Source organism: Anabas testudineus, chromosome 6, assembly GCF_900324465.2.
Source record: "Anabas testudineus chromosome 6, fAnaTes1.2, whole genome shotgun sequence".
Classification (NCBI taxonomy): Eukaryota; Metazoa; Chordata; class Actinopteri; order Anabantiformes; family Anabantidae; genus Anabas; species Anabas testudineus.
In genome coordinates this window covers 24,070,574-24,089,359 of record NC_046615.1, presented here as the reverse complement: position 1 = coordinate 24,089,359, position 18,786 = coordinate 24,070,574, and the positions used below count along the sequence as shown (strand labels likewise).

The 18,786-nt window shown below is 42.5% G+C and overlaps 1 protein-coding gene and 1 non-coding gene across 3 annotated transcripts in view; one reads left to right on the top strand and one right to left on the bottom strand.

Annotated features, from left to right (window-relative positions):
• The first annotated feature begins 890 nt into the window (after nucleotides 1-890).
• Nucleotides 891-18,786, top strand: part of itga11b (integrin, alpha 11b) — a 29,357-nt gene continuing 11,461 nt past the window's right edge. For both annotated transcript variants that reach the window (XM_026366636.1, XM_026366635.1), the window contains exons 1-14: nucleotides 891-1,003; nucleotides 6,347-6,458; nucleotides 10,386-10,495; nucleotides 10,740-10,831; nucleotides 11,086-11,200; nucleotides 11,808-11,935; nucleotides 13,301-13,449; nucleotides 13,529-13,673; nucleotides 13,892-14,057; nucleotides 14,327-14,397; nucleotides 16,081-16,225; nucleotides 17,733-17,881; nucleotides 18,212-18,355; nucleotides 18,571-18,774. In XM_026366636.1, coding sequence (XP_026222421.1) covers nucleotides 955-1,003; nucleotides 6,347-6,458; nucleotides 10,386-10,495; nucleotides 10,740-10,831; nucleotides 11,086-11,200; nucleotides 11,808-11,935; nucleotides 13,301-13,449; nucleotides 13,529-13,673; nucleotides 13,892-14,057; nucleotides 14,327-14,397; nucleotides 16,081-16,225; nucleotides 17,733-17,881; nucleotides 18,212-18,355; nucleotides 18,571-18,774 — 1,779 coding nt within the window. In that variant the 5' untranslated portion in view covers nucleotides 891-954. The remainder of the gene's footprint in view (nucleotides 1,004-6,346; nucleotides 6,459-10,385; nucleotides 10,496-10,739; nucleotides 10,832-11,085; nucleotides 11,201-11,807; nucleotides 11,936-13,300; nucleotides 13,450-13,528; nucleotides 13,674-13,891; nucleotides 14,058-14,326; nucleotides 14,398-16,080; nucleotides 16,226-17,732; nucleotides 17,882-18,211; nucleotides 18,356-18,570; nucleotides 18,775-18,786) is intronic.
• Nucleotides 12,482-12,554, bottom strand: trnak-uuu. The gene has a single exon. It is a non-coding gene; the product is annotated as a tRNA-Lys (tRNA).

Below are 18,786 nucleotides of genomic sequence, written 5' to 3'. Positions count from 1 at the left end.
CCTCAGGCTGTTTTAATGGCCGTTTTCCTTTAACTGCTGCTTTGACTCTGAGTTTCCACTTGTTGTTTCCAGCAGAGTGACAGCAGCCTGCAGCCGTCCAGCATCTTTTTATTAGTGTGTGTGTGTTTTTATTAATCACGCTGTGGGAACAGAAACATACTGACACAACTGCAGTTTTTATTTAATGGTCCAGATTTGGTTTTTGGTCATGGTTGAACTACAGGGTTTAGGGGTTTGGTAAACCTGCTGTGGAGTTAATGTGAAGATCTGTGATAAATATTCAGTCTCATTGTCTTGGACAGTTACAGGGTTCGTTCTGTAACAGTCATGGACGTTCAGCAAAGTAAACACTAATAAATTCACCCAAAATTCAAAGAAACACAAGGCTGCTTGAGAACAATCAGGTTTTTAATGTTTCAAATTTTTTGGGTGATAGTCGACATTAGAAAAACATGTTAGTAACCAGTTACATTTCTTTGCTCTATGTGTTGATGTTCATGTGTTTGAATCTGTGAAACATGTTCTGACTATTTCCAATAAAGACCAGTTTCACACTGAACTGATCAAACAGCAGCCAGTTAAGGTGTTACCCAGCAGTCCCAGTGCTGCCCAGTAACCTCATCCCCAGGATTTTTGGACAGATGTTCAAATCTGGTTTTTCAGCACCGTGTGTGTGTGATCACAGACACAAATGGAGGCATTTCCTGTTTGTGCAGGACATTAAAAGGAAAGGTGAAGTTAAGGGAGACATCAGTGTGTGTGTGTTGGAGCAGACACACAAGGCAGAAGGAGGGAGGTGTGTTCACTGTGCTCCTCCTCCTCCTCCTCCTCCTCCTCTCTCTCTTTCTTTCTTTCTCCTTCACACATGAGAGCAGCAGAGTGAGGAATCAAACCTCTAACAACACACACTCGTACACTTTCTGTCTGTTTCACTATTTCTATTTCTTCACACCCATGGATTATCACCACGTCCTGCTGCTGTGGACCTGCAGCCTCCTGCCAGGTGAGGGAGGAGGGGGGGTGTAACAGGTCAGACAGGTGCTGATGGTGGATTGTTTCTTAATTACAGTTTCTAATTGGAGACCACCTGTTGCCACGGAGACATATTGGCTGCAGTATAAATTAGATGTATAGAGATTCACATGTTTTCATGATGCATTTAACACCTATATATATAAAAAATATATAAATATTCCCTTTAAATATTCTAGTTTCATAGTCAGGATGGTTCCACGTACAGCATGTGGAGGTTACACGTTAGATCACATTTTATCACTGTTGATAACTTTAATTCAGTAACAGACACTCACTGTTTACAGCTTCTAACTGTCTCTTTAAAGCAGAGTGTGCGACTTCATCAGCACCTACACGTCTGTGAGTGTTTATAATAGAGGTACAGCTAACTGTGACTCAACTAGTCTGTCATCAGCAGTCACCTCACCTAAAGTGATGTGATGTTTGAGTTGTCTGAAGGTAAGAGGAAGATGTTGAACAGCCCAGGTATCAGAACAGATCAGAACAGATGTTACTTCATAAATGAGACTGGATGAGTTTCCTGGACAGTGAGAAACATACAGATGAGCTTTAAAATCCACTCTTAACAATGTCAACTCAAGGACATTCACACACTCATTTTTCTGGAGCTTTAAAGTCACAGTCTTTGTTTTCCACTTCTACAGGTACAGATTTGATTCAGGTCTCGAGGTGAGAATCAGATTTTCCACTGAACAATGACAGATGTCCTGATGGCTTCATGCTTTGTTCATTCTTTCTAGAGTAGGACTATGGTCTGTAACTGTCAAACGCTGGTACAAATGGAATTATTATTATTCTTAGTTATCACGCCTCTTTACACGCCATTATTTGGTTTGTTTCAGAAAGATGTAGAGTAAAGTTGTAGAGTGACCACTGTGAACTGTTTACTGCCGGTTCAGAGCTGTTTCAGCTTGTGAAACCTCTAAGAACTGGTTTTCAGCCTGGCTTAATGAGCCTCCACTAACATCCAAACACATTTGATGGCATTTAAGTTTTTCACCTCTGACCATTTGGAAACTTAAGACCTTCACCAGATTTCATGGCACTTTGATAAATAGCTGCTGGGATACATGGCACTGGACAAAAGTGCAGGATGAGCAGGTGGACTCTCTGACAGCTCCCTGTGCACTGTGTGTCCTGCTATCAGCAGAACAAACCAGTATAACTTCACAAATGAGACCACGTCGGTCCCAGTGGATAAACTCAGGGAGGATTTTCCTGTTTCTCTCTGATTAAATTGTATTTCAACACTTTGGAGCTGGAGCATCATGATCCCACTGGTCCCTAAATTGAATCTGGGTAGAGTTTGGTGGGAATTTTTCTCCAGAAACTCAGAGGGTGAATTGGTTTTTAACAGCATGTTGTGGCTTTTAGTCTGAGAATTAAACTCACACAGCAACACATCAGTCATGATGTGTCTGTTTGTGTATGACACCACACAGGAAGACATTTTTACCGCCTACCTCGCTCAGGCTGCAGCACAGAAGCTTCTCCCTCAAGTGACTGTTTAATTTAAACTGCTTGACGTCCCAGACAAGTGGGGTCGAACACGTGTGGAAAAGAGCTGTGGATCCTTTAAATTGATTTAAGAAAATGTGATTTGTTGAGTGTTGTATTGACTCCACCTATGTGTCACTCTACTGTTACAAAACTGAGCAGAATAAAAAATATTGCTGCTGGCCTGGCATCACAGCTGCACTTCATAGTAACCACAGACATGCCTGGTGGTTTTATTTTGCCTGCAGTGAAGAAGACGCTCAGTCTCGGAGACAGAACAAACATAAAAAACTTTTATATAACTAAAGAAAATAAAATGACGCCTTAATTCTTCAGCCAGTACTGAGAGTAACACAGGGTACGATAGATGATGGTCAAAACAATCCCTGAAACGTGTCGTATTATGTAGGGAAAACTTTTCACACCAAACTCCATTCAAAAAACACAGTATTGAGATTAATGTGTCCTTACTGACTGGCAGCTAGATTTATACCATTGCATGTGGTCAATACATCTTTTAAACAGTAAAAGTCACACTTTACATTTACATTGAGTCATTTGTCAGATGCTTTTATCCAAAGTGACTATACAGGGAAAACTACAAGGAACAACTGTTTCAGTTTGACTTTAAGTTGGCCCATTTGAACTATATACATTTTTTTAGTGGAACTTTATTTATTGCCTCACAATACTGAAAGAGAATTTGATTCTTAGGTTTAGCCTCAGAAAAAATAGTTAACTGCAAAAGTTAAATAACAAAATATCACCTGAAGTCACATTCAAGCACTTCCTATATGTTTTGGTCATGTTAGAAATAAAGACTGGTAATGGCTGAAGTATTATACACAGCATAACTGGGATTAAGATGACCTTCAGAGTCCCTATATTTGGGAGTTTGGTATGTAGTGGGGTCAATCAGACGACGGCAGTCTCAGCCTGCTGCCTTTGACCTGTGCTGGCTGTCAGGAGGGTGGAGGGTTATCTGGCTGTGGTGCTCGGCCAGTGGAGCCGTCTGCCTGCCTGCTGGAGGAAGTGACACAGACACTGTTTGGCTGCGAGAGCATAGTTCAATAAATCAGTTCCATTGTTGACCTGATTAAACTTACTTCCCACTGCTGCGTCTGATTTGAAAATTGGAGATTTTGCAAAAACAGCACAGACTTTGTTTCTGTTGTAACAAAATGAAAACCTCTCTGTGGTAGCTGGATGTATAATGGGAGAGCAGCTCTGGAAAAATCACCTAAGTATGAACAGATACAGATAGAAAAAGTCACAAAGTCTCCTCAGCTGCGTAAAAATGGTAAAAATGTGTCACGGGTGCCAAGGAACATCATCCACATCAGTCAGATCATCCAGTGGCAGAGTTAGGAGACGAGAACTTGGATCTAGACCTCGTATCTCTAATCTGCCAAGTCTCTCTCTGTGTTTTGCCAACAGCTCAGATAAATGGAGCAGATTCTTGGCTCGGATCAGGCAGGAGCAGATTCCTCTCAGCAGCGAGGAAACAAACACATCTTAAAGACAAAGACTATTTGCTCATCATTCCAGTCTCTCCTTCGTTTATTTTTATCGCTGCCTTGACTGGTAACCAGACTCAAACAGCTCAGCGAGGTTCCAAGCGCTCTGCTCATTTACACAGCTGGAGGAGCCGAAGCAGAGCGCAGGCAAAACCACAGAGGTCAGAAGATCTCGGGGGGGTCAGAAGGTCATAAGATGTAAGAAATGACTGCCCGTCCAGGACAGTAAAGCAGAAGCTCTTTCAGTTGGGATGAGCAAGGCTGACATACAGTTTTTATATCACAGGAGACTCCCTCAGTGGCTTTGAAACCAGATCCTGGATTATATCAGATGGATTTAGAGCAGAATCCATTTAGTTCAAATCACTGGAGTAACTTTAAATTAGAGCAGAACAGTGTACAGAGAACAGAAAGGAGGAAGGTAACATGAGATGGTCCAAGAACACACTGGATGACATCAGATGTAATACGTCGAAATAAGTCGATGACAACAATTGATTATTGTTAATAATGTTGTTGAGCGACAAGGTGTTAAATAGTAAAAATAACATTTGACTTGACTCTGATTTCTTCTAAAACTGCGTCACCGTCACCAAACCTTCTTCTTTACTCGTGTAGTAAATATCCTGTCAAACTGTGACTCGTCACTGTGGGTCGGAAGAACCTGCTGCACTTCTGAGGACAGCCTGCTGAAACAGAGCACATCTTCTGTTATGTATAAACCTCTGTCTTTGCACAGCTGCTCTTCTGGTTTCTGGAGCACAACCTGAGCTGAAAAGAATCTGAATAGCTGGAAGGTCACTGGAGATCTGAGCACTAAACCATGAGGAAGGAAAAACGCTTTTAGAAAAGTATCTGAGGTCAATGTGATGATCCGATGGAGGAGGAATGCCTTGGATTTACATTACTTCGAATTCTTTGTTCTGTTTCTTTGTTATGTGGGTGATACCAGCTGAATTCTGTCTTTTAGACGTTGGTAGAAAGGACGAAATCCTTCCACTCACCGTTTCCTATCGTGGAAAATAACACAGAAAAAGTGCAGTGACGGAACGGCAAAGACTTTAATTGAAACCAGAGGAAGCTCCAGAATCACTCTTGAGAGCTTGAAGCTACAGAAAGAGGAGGAAGGTACATGAGCGTGAGGTGATGGGTTTCTGATAAGAGCACGGAGGCTGTGTCCTCTGTCGAGCTTTAAAGAAGCTTCTCACGTTAATAGTCCACGTGTCAGTGAGGTGTGATCAGGGAGGTCAAGGGACACTAAAACACTGCCTCCTCCCCCGTCTAAGGGTCAAAATCATTTCAGCCGCTTGTATCAGGGACCTCTTCCTTTCGGTTTTGAACCCAGAGTTCATGTGAGAGTAGGAACGTAGACTGAGCAGTAGATCACCAGGACAGACCTGCAGAGCGCTCCGTTCTATTCCATCAGTATTAACTTACTGTAGCAGTAGGATTGTTATTTTGCTGCTAACTCACTAACTGGACACCAGATAGCTCAGTACCACATTGGCACTAATACAGGACGAGTCACATTCAGAGAAAAACCAGCAGGAAGAAGATCCTTCTGTTAACAGGGATGGTGTCATTTTGACCACGTGAACAGGAACTGTGCTGCTTGGTCTGTGTGGACGCAGTTCGTTTGTATCTGACATCATCAGCTGGATTCAAGAACACAAACCCTGAAACAATTTACTGACTTTATGAATAGAAGAAGCCCCCCACCCCCACCCCACCCCTCATCTTTCCTCTATGTTTCTGGATAAACACTTTTTGTTTGTCTCCTTTCACACTGGTCGTGACTGATGGGAAAGTTCCCATGAGACATTCAATACTGTAATACTACTGCAGTACTACTGTGTACTTTACTCAGATACACACAGTCACAACTGGAACCTTCGGCAGACAGACAAACGATTCAGTTTCTGGTGAGACCCGATTCAGTGTAATTCAGTTGTCTGTGGGGACAGTCCATTTGGACTCTGGCTGGTCCAGCTCCTATCTTGGGTTCCTGTATGCTGGGTTCTCATGGCACATGTCCCTCCACATACCTGTGGAACACCTGTGTGTGCTTTTGCTATTTTCCTTTTTCTTTTCTGTGGCGGAGAGAACGAGAAACAGAATCTGGATTCCAGGCCAGAGGGGCTCTTAGAGGAAAGTCTGAGTCCAGGAGATCTCTCGGTGATGGAGGCAGAACCCCTCTCATTCAGCAGTGCGTTTATATGTGTCGGGACAGAGTGGTAGCAGACTGGTGGTTTTTCCAGGTGGAGTTGATCTGAACGTCTTCTTCTTCTGTGTTTCAGGTCTGCACCTCTGTTTCAACTTCGACACAAAGAACTTCAAGATCTTCTCTGGGTCAAAGGAAACCCAGTTTGGATACACAGTCCAGCAACACGAGTCAGGAGGACGCCAGTGGTGAGAACCCAGTTCCGTATAATCACCAGATCCAGAAACCAGTCTGTGCTGGTCTGTAATACACTAAACTTTAAGTCATCAGCAGATCAATCAAACGTGTGACAACACACCAGCAACCAGGACCTGCTTCATACTCAGAGTCCCTGATTACAGCTGGAGGCAGGTGTGAGATCCAGCAGTGGATCTGTCAGGGGGGACAGACGCTGGCAGACGTTAACTCACCGGTCTAATTAAATGTTTAATTATGTCACAGTGGACACCTGAACTTATGGCTTCAGTCTCATGTTTAAAACATAAATACATTTAAATAAGAGAACAGCTCTTTGGCCAAACGACTAAACAAAATAATCTTTATCCTCTCCATGATGAACAAGGCTTCAGGGACAATTCACTGTCAAATCGTAGACGGTATTTGGCAGAATAGACAGAATGGATGATGTTAGTCTGTCTGTTCCTCTGCGTGTCTGGTTACAAAGGAAAATAGCTGCTGAATTTTAGGATTTATTGGACACTGTCAAACCTTCGTGTCCTGGGAAAGTGAGTCGAGAAACCTCCAACTAGAAAAAGTTTCCAGGAAAGTTGGTTGTTGGTTTCTGTCCTCCCTGCGCTGCGTCTCCGTGAATCACGGTGAGATGTCAGGCTCATGTTTGAATCACTCGTTTTCCATCAATGCGTCTCATCAGCGGGAACAAAACTGTGAAGCAGCACGGTCATATTTCTAGTCTTAGTCTTCTGCTATATATCAACATTTCACAGGATCATATGGCTTCATAGCTGATCAGTCTTTATCTCATGCAAACACACGTTGCTGTACAGGTTGTCCTGCACTTCAGAGGTCTGCTGTGAATGTTTGTCTGGTTCCACGTCCATCATCTTTATGTTTCCAACCTGCTGTCTGATTTTCAAATACCGAAAACATTAAATTTCCATCTGTGCTTCCTGCTGCAGAGACGATGAGCTGTGTGAAGAGATGTGAGGAGGTAAAATTAAACGAAGAGGTCAGACAAAATAAGAACAAATCAGTGGGATGAAAAATCAGATGGGCAGAGAAGATATGATGAGAGAAGATGAACTGAGATCAGATGAAGGGAAAAGATAAACTCAGGTGAGATGAGTCCAGGTAAAATAAAGAGAGGCGAGGAAAATGAAGACATCCAAAATAATATGAGAAACAATCTGACAAAGGTAAGAGAAGTTAAACTGAAATCAAATGAAGAGAGTGGATAAGACGTGCAGATGAAAAAGAATGAAATGACAAAAGACACGAAACTACAGTAGAAGCTAAAGGTGAGATGAGATGCGAGATAAAAATCAAATATGATAAAATGAGATTAAATAAAGTGAGAGATAATGAAGTGTGGTACAATGATGAAGATGAAGTAAGATGTGACAACATAAAGTGAAAGTAGATGAAAGAAGAAGATATGAAGTGAGATGAGGAGAAAATCAGTGCAAATACCACACGTACCATATAAACTGTGGTAAGAAATGAGAAACTGCAATAATAAGTGGGTTGAGTGATGGAAAAGTGAGATGAGATGAGGTTAAAGGACTTTGGTGATTAGCTGCAGAATGAAGCTACATTTAGTAAGAAGAAGATTAACCAGAATGTTTTAGTTTGAATGTTTTAGTACGTATATATGGATCCCTGTGTACTTTGTACGTATGAACATACAGTATTTTTGTATTATATTTTACTGTGTTCACTTAATGCTGCACATTTTAATTTAGTTCACATAGGACAAGGAGACAAATTTCTGATATGGGGATTCTGGGAGAGGTCAGTTTAGAATAGAAAAACTTAATGACTGGAACAATCCCCATTGACTTCACCCTGATGTCTCATGATGTGACCATAAATGTTTAAATGTCATATTAAAGGGGGGGGGGGGGGCTCTGATATCTGAGTTTGAGTTTGTAGCCTGTATACAACAGGTGCTAGACAAAGTTGCATGAATGAGTCAGTAGAAGTAGATGCAGAACTTTGTTTTGTCACAGATGAGATAAAACAGCTTCAACATTAACTTTGATCCTTTAGAAATTCTGGAGATGCAGGCGATTGTGCAACAGTCCTGGTTCTCGGAGCGTCTTTTATTCTATCTGGAAACCTTTCAGCCGAATACCTCGCAGTCTTCCAGCATTACAAAATCTCTGCCTTTGAAGTCTCAGGTAAATAAGTGGAAAGTATTTGTCTCGCGCCCGACTTCTCCTGCATCCTGAGGCAAAGTGCTGGACCTGGAAACTATGTGTTGTGGTTTGTGTTTCTGCAGCCTCCCTCTGGGAAGCCCATCGCTGCTCTCTGTGTTGTTTTAAAAGGGGGGAATTCACAGCTACTCTGCCTGGTGACAATTACGCTTCATGTTGTCCTGAATGAGCCATGCCCTCTATAGTTATAATTATTAATTCTTCTCATCCATCAGGGTCGTGTGAACTCTGACATCCTCAGAACTCCTTTTGACCAGTTAAACTGGATAAATAAACACAAGCTCGACTTGCGTGTTAGAGGTCAAACCCATTGATCTGTGTTGACCTCAGTAAAATCTGAGGTCAAACCTGCAGCAGAACATGTTTATAGAGCCGTAACTCTCCAACCTCCAGACTGAGACTGAATGAAAGCAACTTAAATCAAAGGCTCTTAGACATCATCTGCAACAAGACTGTTTTACAGTTCTTAACATATCTGAGCTGCATTTTTAAAAGACAGATGATCTTGTTTTAAGAAAAACGTTTTACTGACATTAAGCTATTATAGTTCAAAATATTGTCACTAATGCTAAATATGACAATTTGGAATAACTCTTCCACTCACTCCAACCGGTCGAGGCAGATGGCCGCCCACCCTGATCCTGGTTCTGCTGCAGGTTTCTTCCTCTAAAGGAAGTTTTCCTCTCCACTGTCTCCTGGTGCTGCTCAGTGGGGTTGTTGGTTCTATAAAATTCTATATACAGTTTTATTTGTAAGGTCTACACCAGTGTAAACACTGTAAAGTGTCTTGAGGCGACTTCTAATGTGATTTGATGCTATACAAATAAAACTGAACTAAATGAAAAACAAACAGGACATATTTGTACTGAGGAATTGAGTGAGATCAGTGTCTACAACACATTTCTTTTAGAGAAGAAATGGGAAGAATATGACCTTTTATCTAACCCACATATAAACCAGGGATCCAAACCTTGTGTAGAGCTTATGAAAGCTGTTATAGGAAGAACAGGAAACCAGTAATTAAGTGACAATAACCCAGTTAAGTAGTAGCAGTAGAGGCAGGTATTTACCAGAATGCTAGATCACAGCACCTGTTCAGGAAATGATCAGCACGACGGGCTGATGTCAGAGGATGAGAGGCAGGTTTCTGTTTGCTCTGTGCCGCTGCCGGCTGCAGGATGTGGACTCGCTCCGTCTGCCGTTTGGGATGTGGTTTGTCAGCGCTGCTCTCCACGCGTTTGATGTGGAATGGAGATGCATTAGCAGATTGAGGGTTAGCGCTCTACTATGGCATCTCCTCAGGAATGTGACTCAGCCTTCTTCCCAGAACCACCATCCAGACCACATGTGGTGGTGTTTACTCCAGTTAACACTAATGACCTGCTCACTGTGTGACGCTGCAGCAGCAGCAGCAGCAGCACTTCTGTTTAAAACCACTGCCACTGATCGTTGCAGCAGCTGCTGCAGCGACAAGAGCTGACCTCTGGGAAACAGTTCACACATTTGACAATAAAATTCTATTAAACCTAGGACAGAGAAAATAAAACACAGAGACTGACCAGAGACAGATAAACTCCATTCATTTCTTAGTGAACCCTCTGTGTGTTTTATCCGAGGCACAGCTCGTTCCCTCTCTGGGTCTCAGAGGGACGATGAGAGCAAACCCCTATTTGTGTCTCTGCAGAGCCTCAGGTACGTGTCCATGTCTGTGTGTGATCCCAGGTTGCTGGTTGGAGCTCCGTTTGAATCCACTGGGAAGCAGCAGACTGGGGACGTGTACCGATGTCCGCTGGATAACAGAAACTCTGCAAGCTGCAGCCGACTCAACCTCGGTGAGAGAAAAATCCCAGCAGCTGTTTCAGCCTGAACACAAACTAAAAACTGAGCAGAATGAGGTGATGGAGATGTTTGTTGATTTGGGATGTTTGGTTGAACATACGAACGTCGAAGACGTGATTTTGTGCTGTAATTATCACATTTGTGACATTTCATAGACTAAACAAAAATGGATTCAGTGACTCTAGCTGTTAGTTACAGACCTCGTTCTAAACTGAGACGTGTTTTGACTGTGATCAGGGAAACTTTCTCTGGACAACGTGTCTGAGAGGAAAGACAAAATGAGGCTGGGAATGTCTTTGACCTCCAACCCTAAAGACAGCAGCTTTGTGGTGAGTCACAAAACAAACACAGAGATTCCTGCAGAAACTGTGTAGTGATCATTATTTTTAATGGAAATGATACTAATCTACTTTGTAATTACTTATTTACTTCATCTTTAGTATTTCCAGTATATCATTGTGTATATTTATTTATAGGTTTATACTGAAATGTTGTACTTTATCTAGATTTACCTGTGGTTACTTCACAGATGAGCAGTTCTCTTATCCAATATATGGTCTGCTGTGTGTGATTGTGTCCTCAGACCTGTGGACCGCTCTGGTCTCACGAATGTGGAAGCTCCCTGTACAGCACGGGAATCTGCTCTAGAGTCGGCCGCAACTTCAAACTGTCCCACACCATCGCACCTGCCCTGCAGAGTAATCCATCCATCCATCCATCCATCCACCCATCCATCCATCCATCCATCCATCCATCCATCCACCCATCCATCCACCCATCCATCCATCCATCCATCCATCCACCCATCCACCCATCCACCCATCCATCCACCCATCCATCCATCCATCCACCCATCCATCCACCCATCCATCCATCCATCCATCCATCCATCCATCCATCCACCCATCCATCCACCCATCCACCCATCCATCCACCCATCCATCCATCCATCCATCCATCCATCCACCCATCCATCCATCCATCCATCCACCCATCCACCCATCCACCCATCCACCCATCCATCCACCCATCCATCCACCCATCCACCCATCCACCCATCCACCCATCCATCCACCCATCCATCCATCCACCCATCCATCCATCCATCCACCCATCCATCCATCCATCCATCCATCCATCCATCCACCCATCCATCCATCCATCCATCCATCCACCCATCCACCCATCCATCCACCCATCCATCCATCCATCCACCCATCCATCCATCCATCCATCCACCCATCCACCCATCCATCCATCCATCCATCCATCCACCCATCACAATCCATTGTTTGTATCTTGCAGGGTGTGAGACGTTCATGGACATCGTGATTGTTCTTGATGGTTCAAACTCCATCTACCCCTGGTACGACGTCCAGGACTTCCTCATCAACATCCTGCACAAGTTCTACATTGGCCCAGGTCAGACACAGGTTGGTTCATCACATATAATAACTAGAACTTCTGTTTTGTGGTTGTGTGTAACCACCAACTGGTGATGCTCTCATACATGAGTCTGAGTGGATGTTTGTCGCAGATGTAATGAAATTCCTTCCAGGAGTTTCTTAGATGAAGCATTGATAGGATGTACATGAAGTCACAGTGAACTTGCCTTTGACCTTTGACCACCGAGACCTAAGCAGCTCATTCTTGTTTGTGTCAAATTTGCAGCGATTTCCTCAAAGCATCACATTCACACCAAGAATTAGATGAACACGAGCCGACTGTGAACATCAACTATCCGAGTGAAGAAATTCCCTCGAGTGTTTTCAGATATCATGTTTACATAAAATGGGCCACAAGAACTGTATGAACGTGACCTTGACCGTTGACCATGGCCCTTGTGATAATATTAAAATCTAATCAGCTCAAATGACAATTTTTTCCAAATTCTTTATTCAGAATGATCTGATCACACATAATGTTGGGTTTTACTTTACTTGCTAAGTTCTCATGGTGGGTACCTTCAGGGATGTAAGCACCTGAGCAGGGACTTGAAACCTGGACCCTCAGATTAAAAGTCTGATGCTCTACTGGCTGAGCTACTCAGGCTCTGTGTGGAGAGTCTTCTGGACAGCATAGAGAGCCACAGCATTAGACAGAACCATAAGCCCCCAGTAGACTTGTGGTGGTTAAACTATAATCCTAATGGAGTTTTAGTGGATGGTTATGGTTGAAGAAACGTCTCCGTTCTCTTTTAAATGTACGTTATTTTGGAATAAAATAAAAATGTGAATTTATTAAATACAGTATTACCACAGACTGTCATCTTCTGGCAGGTTTGAGGTCATTGGTAGAATCTATTTTCTTTTTCCCAGCATTAAACCAGGCCTGTCGCATCCAACAGGGGCAAAGGCTGATTCTGTTGTAGCTCTTGTCCTCATTAAATATCAACCCCACGTGTCAGCAAAAACTTCTGTTTCCTTGAAATTGTCTGGGACTCACAGGTCTCTCTTTCACTGAGGAATCAGCATCAACAGTTCTTCCTGTAAAAACATACCTCACTGAGTTGTGCTTCTCAGATTTTTACTAAAGTTACTTTCAAACTAAAGTTACTTTCAAAGTAAAACAAGTAGTTGCACACTCTTGTTTTACTTTGCAACCAGAGGGTTCATTAGTTTTGGTTTTTACTTTCTTTTAATTTTTCTACAGGAAGCATAAACATCATATGTTGTAGAAGTAGAGTCAAGTTTCCTATAATAACTTAACTTACAAGCGCCAACTAATTGTCTACTCTTGTTGAGAAAAGGTTTCAGACTTCCAGGATTGGACTGAACAGTGATGTGCTTTGGCTGCAGGTGGGTGTGATTCAGTACGGCACCACAGTGGTCCATGAGTTCAGTCTGGGTGAGTACCAGACGGTGGAGGAGGTGGTGGAGGCTGCCAGGAGCATCGACCAGCGCGGTGGAGAGGAGACTAGAACAGCGCTGGGCATCAACGTGGCACGGTACGACACAAAACCATCCCTAAAGAATTGAAAGAAGTCTCCACACACCCTCAAACACAGTGGTTTCCTCGCTGTGCAGGTCGGAGGCGTTCAAACGTGGTGGCCGGCCCGGGGCTCAGAAGGTGATGATTGTCATCACAGATGGTGAATCTCATGACAGTCCTCAGCTGGTGCAGGCTGTCGCTGACAGTGAGAGAGACAACATCACCATGTACGCCATTGCTGTGAGTCCCTTTTTACCTTCAGTCAGTGCTCCACTGATCCTGTCTGACTTCCTGTCTGACTTTTCCTGTCTGACTTCCTGTCTACTCCTGGTTCATCTTCCTTACGTTTGTACCTGCAACCTGAACATTTCAGCCTGATCACTCAATCATTTCTTGAACTGTTTGGTAAAATCTTCTGCAAATATTGTTTATCTTTGTTTCCCCTCCATCTCCTCCAGGTTCTGGGTTATTACAACCGTCGGGGAATCAACCCTGAAGCCTTTCTCAAAGAAATCAAGTTCATCGCCAGTGACCCGGATGAGAAGCACTTCTTCAATGTGACTGATGAGTCAGCGCTGAAGGACATTGTGGATGCTCTGGGAGAGAGAATATTCACTCTGGAAGGTCCAGATGTCAAAACATACACATGCCTTTAAAACCTTTGGCTTATTGCATTTCACAGCTAAAGTGCCAAATCCTGAGAAAAACTAATGGGCCTTTAGTTTAGTGGCTCTAAGAGCCTCTATGTAAAAAGTGTGGAGCTGATTCACAGTGGGATCAGTAGTACAATCGACTAGTTCAGGTCTGATGTATGTCATTAAACTGGATGCTAATGCTAAAATATTATTTTATATCACATGTTTGGAGCGTTATCTCATTCTCTGCTTTTACAGGAACCAGCAGTCAGGGCCGAGGCTTCGGTCTGCAGATGGCTCAGGCTGGTTTCTCCTCACATTTAGTTAAGGTGAGTAGCTGTTACGTGTACATTTATAAATGGTGAATTTCACATCCAAGAGATTCTGTGAGCTGATGCCAGGGAAGTGGTCAGTGGAAAAACACTTTCCCATTAGCTTGTTAAGTTCGGATCGGTCATTTCCTGTGTCACACTGTTAATCATACTGACACTAGAACTCGGCATCTCTCTCTGAAAGAGATTTGTAGAACGTACAATATACTGCGTGTTCTGTTTTAGCACTAGTTATTTTGACATGTTGTGTCTAATGCTGAAGGCCTGTCCATCCTGGACAAAGGCTGTTTATAGTTTTCCTCAAATTACAGCTGGAAGACGTCCTGATCTACACTTTGATTTCTAAAAATTAGGGACTTGGCAGGTTTAAGTTTCTAGTTAATACTGGGAACAGTTTCAGAGTATCCCCCACATCATTCTGATTTCAAGAGAAACAGTGAGAGTTTCAGTATCGTCCAACGTCGTTCTGGTTCTGACATTTATCTGATGCTGCAGCATAAGAAGCTTCTAGAAATATTTCTGTTGTTTCTCATCCAGGGTAAAGTCATATTCGACTGGAATCCAGTGTCAAGGAGTGAAAATGGTCTCGTGGAAACTTTCTATGTGTAACACAGAGCAGATGGTTTTCCTGAATGAAAAGCTGCCAACAAACTCTCAGACACATTAATACACACACACACACGCACACACACACACACACACACACACACACACACACACACACTCCTCACTTTGGTTTCAGGACTAAGAGGTAAACATGTGAAATCAGGTCACCGTCAGATGGATGCTGAAAACAGACGACATGGTCTCATCTCTGTGTTTTGACATTTAACAGTGAATCTGCAGATCAACAGTCGGTCTATGTGCAGCTCAGATCCTGCAGGCGGGGCGCTTTGTGGCCAACTGCCGCCAAGAATTTGGTCATTCACTGTGGTCCTTGACTCGTTGGCCCATAGAGAATATGACTCATTGCTTTAATAACTTTCATATCTGGACTTTACGACCGGCAGAGTTCATCTGAGTGTGTCACATGTGTTATGATTGAGTTTAAAGATGGGGGCCTCCTGAAATCGTGTCTGACTCTGAAGCATTATTGTCATTAAGATTCAGCGAGACTGAGAAATAACACTGAGAGATGATGCTTTTCATTTTAGATTTAGAAAAACCAAACCGGATGACTTTAGATTGCACTAAAGCAAAAGACAAAAGTAGACTTCAGCTTGAGTTTTAGCCTGTGGGGTCTGCTTCTTTTAAGCTGTGTAACTCGATGGAAGAAGACACACTGGCTTCAGTGACCCTCTGTGGGTTAATGTAAGGCTGATGATGCTGTGCAAAGAGTGTTTTGAATTATGCCAGTGTGAATGTGTGTAGTAACATTTTTCCTTTTGCTGTCGACATGAAGACAAAGACGTCAGACTTTACATCACTTATAACACAGTAACGTTCACATGGTAAAAGCTACCTGAGAACTGTGGAGTTGAGAACTTCAGTTCTTCTGTTCTGTCGCTTAAGATACATGATGGGAAAAACATCTCCGCTCAGCCTGGTAACACGATATGAGCACCGAAACATCCCACTTGGTTTACGTATTACAGAAGTGACTCAACAATACAGGCTCAGATGAGATGATCTGTAAAGTTCACCATGATCTCTAGTGCTGTAAACCTGTCTGTCCTTCAGGACGGTATTCTGCTCGGGGCGGTGGGCGCCTACGACTGGAACGGTGCCGTACTGAAAGAAACCAAACATGGGAAAGTCGTTCCCCCCAAATCGTCCTATAAGGACGAGTTCCCAGAGGAGCTGAAGAACCACGGAGCCTATCTGGGTAAGAACGTGTGGAGACCCTGAGAGCGCGTCTCTGTTCTTACCCAGTCTTTGTATCTAGTCTGTTTGACTTTACTGCTGCTAGTATCAGTAGTAGTAGTAGTAGTAGTAGTAGTAGTAGTAGTAGTAGTAGTAGTAGTAGTAGTAGTAGTAGTAGTAGTAGTAGTAGTAGTAGTAGTAGTAGTAGTAGGAGCAGTAGTATTATTAGTATCAGTAGTAGTAGTAGTAGTAGTAGTAGTAGTAGTAGTAGTAGTAGTAGTAGTAGTAGTAGTAGTAGTAGTAGTAGTAGTAGTAGTAGTAGTAGTAGTAGTAGTAGTAGTAGTAGTAGTAGTAGTAGTAGTAGTATTATTAGTATCAGTAGTAGTAGTAGTAGTAGTAGTAGTAGTAGTAGTAGTAGTAGTAGTAGTATTAGTAGTAGTAGTAGTAGTAGTAGTAGTAGTAGTAGTAGTAGTAGTAGTAGTAGTAGTAGTATTAGTATCAGTAGTAGTAGTAGTAGTAGTAGTAGTATTAGTAGTAGTAGTAGTAGTAGTAGTAGTAGTAGTATTATTAGTATCAGTAGTAGTAGTAGTAGTAGTAGTATTAGTAGTAGTAGTAGTAGTAGTAGTAGTAGTAGGAGCAGTAGTATTATTAGTATCAGTAGTAGTAGTAGTAGTAGTAGTAGTAGTAGTAGTAGTAGTAGTAGTAGTAGTAGTAGTAGGAGCAGTAGTATTATTAGTATCAGTAGTAGTAGTAGTAGTAGTAGTATTAGTAGTAGTAGTAGTAGTAGTAGTAGTAGTAGTAGTAGTAGTAGTAGTAGTAGTAGTAGTAGTAGTAGTAGTAGTAGGAGCAGTAGTATTATTAGTATCAGTAGTAGTAGTAGTAGTAGTAGTATTAGTAGTAGTAGTAGTAGTAGTAGTAGTAGTAGTATTAGTAGTAGTAGTAGTAGTAGTAGTAGTAGTAGTAGTAGTAGTAGTAGTAGTAGTAGTAGTAGTAGTAGTAGTAGTAGTAGTAGTAGTAGTAGTAGTAGTAGTAGTAGTAGTAGTAGTAGTAGTAGTAGTATTAGTAGTAGTAGTAGTAGTAGTAGTAGTAGTAGTATTAGTAGTAGTAGTAGTAGTAGTAGTAGTAGTAGTAGTAGTATTAGTAGTATTAGTAGTAGTAGTTGTAGTAGCAGTAGTATTAGTATCAGTAGTAGTAGTAGTAGTAGTAGTAGTAGTAGTAGTAGTAGTAGTAGTAGTAGTAGTAGTAGTAGTAGTATTAGTAGTAGTAGTAGTAGTAGTATTAGTATCAGTAGTAGTAGTAGTAGTAGTAGTAGTAGTAGTAGTAGTAGTAGTAGTATTAGTAGTAGTAGTTGTAGTAGCAGTAGTATTAGTATCAGTAGTAGTAGTAGTAGTAGTAGTATTAGTAGTAGTAGTTGTAGTAGCAGTAGTAGTAGTAGTAGTAGTAGTATTAGTAGTAGTAGTAGTAGTAGTAGTAGTCCAGGGGTCGAACACAGTGACTGAACGTGTGTGGGGGACTTTTCTCGGTTGCAGGTTACTCCGTGGGTTCACTTATTTCATCTCACGGCTCTCAGCTCTACGTGGCTGGAGCTCCAAGGTTCAACCACACTGGCAAGGTCATCATCTTCACCCTGAAGAACACCGGAAACCTGACCATCCTGCAGGCGCTGCTGGGAGAGCAGGTCACACACAGACACAGTAACAGATAGAAGGAACCGGCTCTGCCTCATGGCCCGTGTTCTGCTGCATTCTGGTTTCTGTGTGCTCTGGGGTGGACACCTTAAACTTGGTGCAGTTAATGTCATGTTAGTGAACTTGTAGATGCAGAATGCACAGACTGGCCTTAAGCATGTGCAGCGTTTTGATATGATAAAGAGTTCTTTTTCGATTCATTCTTTTTAGCTGGAGAAGTCGGAGATTTTACATATTGCATAATATATTATTACATTAGATGTTTCACTAAACTCTGGCTTTGATTTGCACCTGTTTACTTTTGTTTTGCTCTCTTCCAGATCGGATCGTACTTTGGCAGTGAGTTGCTATCGATGGACGTTGACGGCGACGGACAAACTGATGTTCTGCTGGTGGCTGCACCCATGTTCTACAGCCACGGCTGGGAGACAGGGAAAGTTTACAGCTACAGGGTGAAACCACAGGTATGTACACACAGACACATCACAGATAGATTCATAAGACCGATGGTCGGAGCTTGTTCAACTGTTCAGAGACACAAGCTTGAATTTTTTGTCTATAGTGTGAAGATTAAGGACCTTGATGAATTTCCAAATGCACAGATTTTAAATTTAGAAACTCTTCAGGACAAAAGCTACAATAACACTAGAGAAAACTGAACTAAACCTCCTCCGGCCAGAAAACGGTCGTCCTTCAAGAGGCGCTGGAGGTTTCCGACCACTCTCAGAACTCCCGGCTGGGTTCGTCGTTGGCCCAGATACCTGATATGAATGGAGACGAGTTCAGGGAGCTGGTGGTGGGAGCTCCGTTGGAAGACGACCACAAGGGAGCCGTCTACATCTTTTATGGCCAGGACAAAACCATCCAACGCCGATACAGACAGGTAACAGGTGAT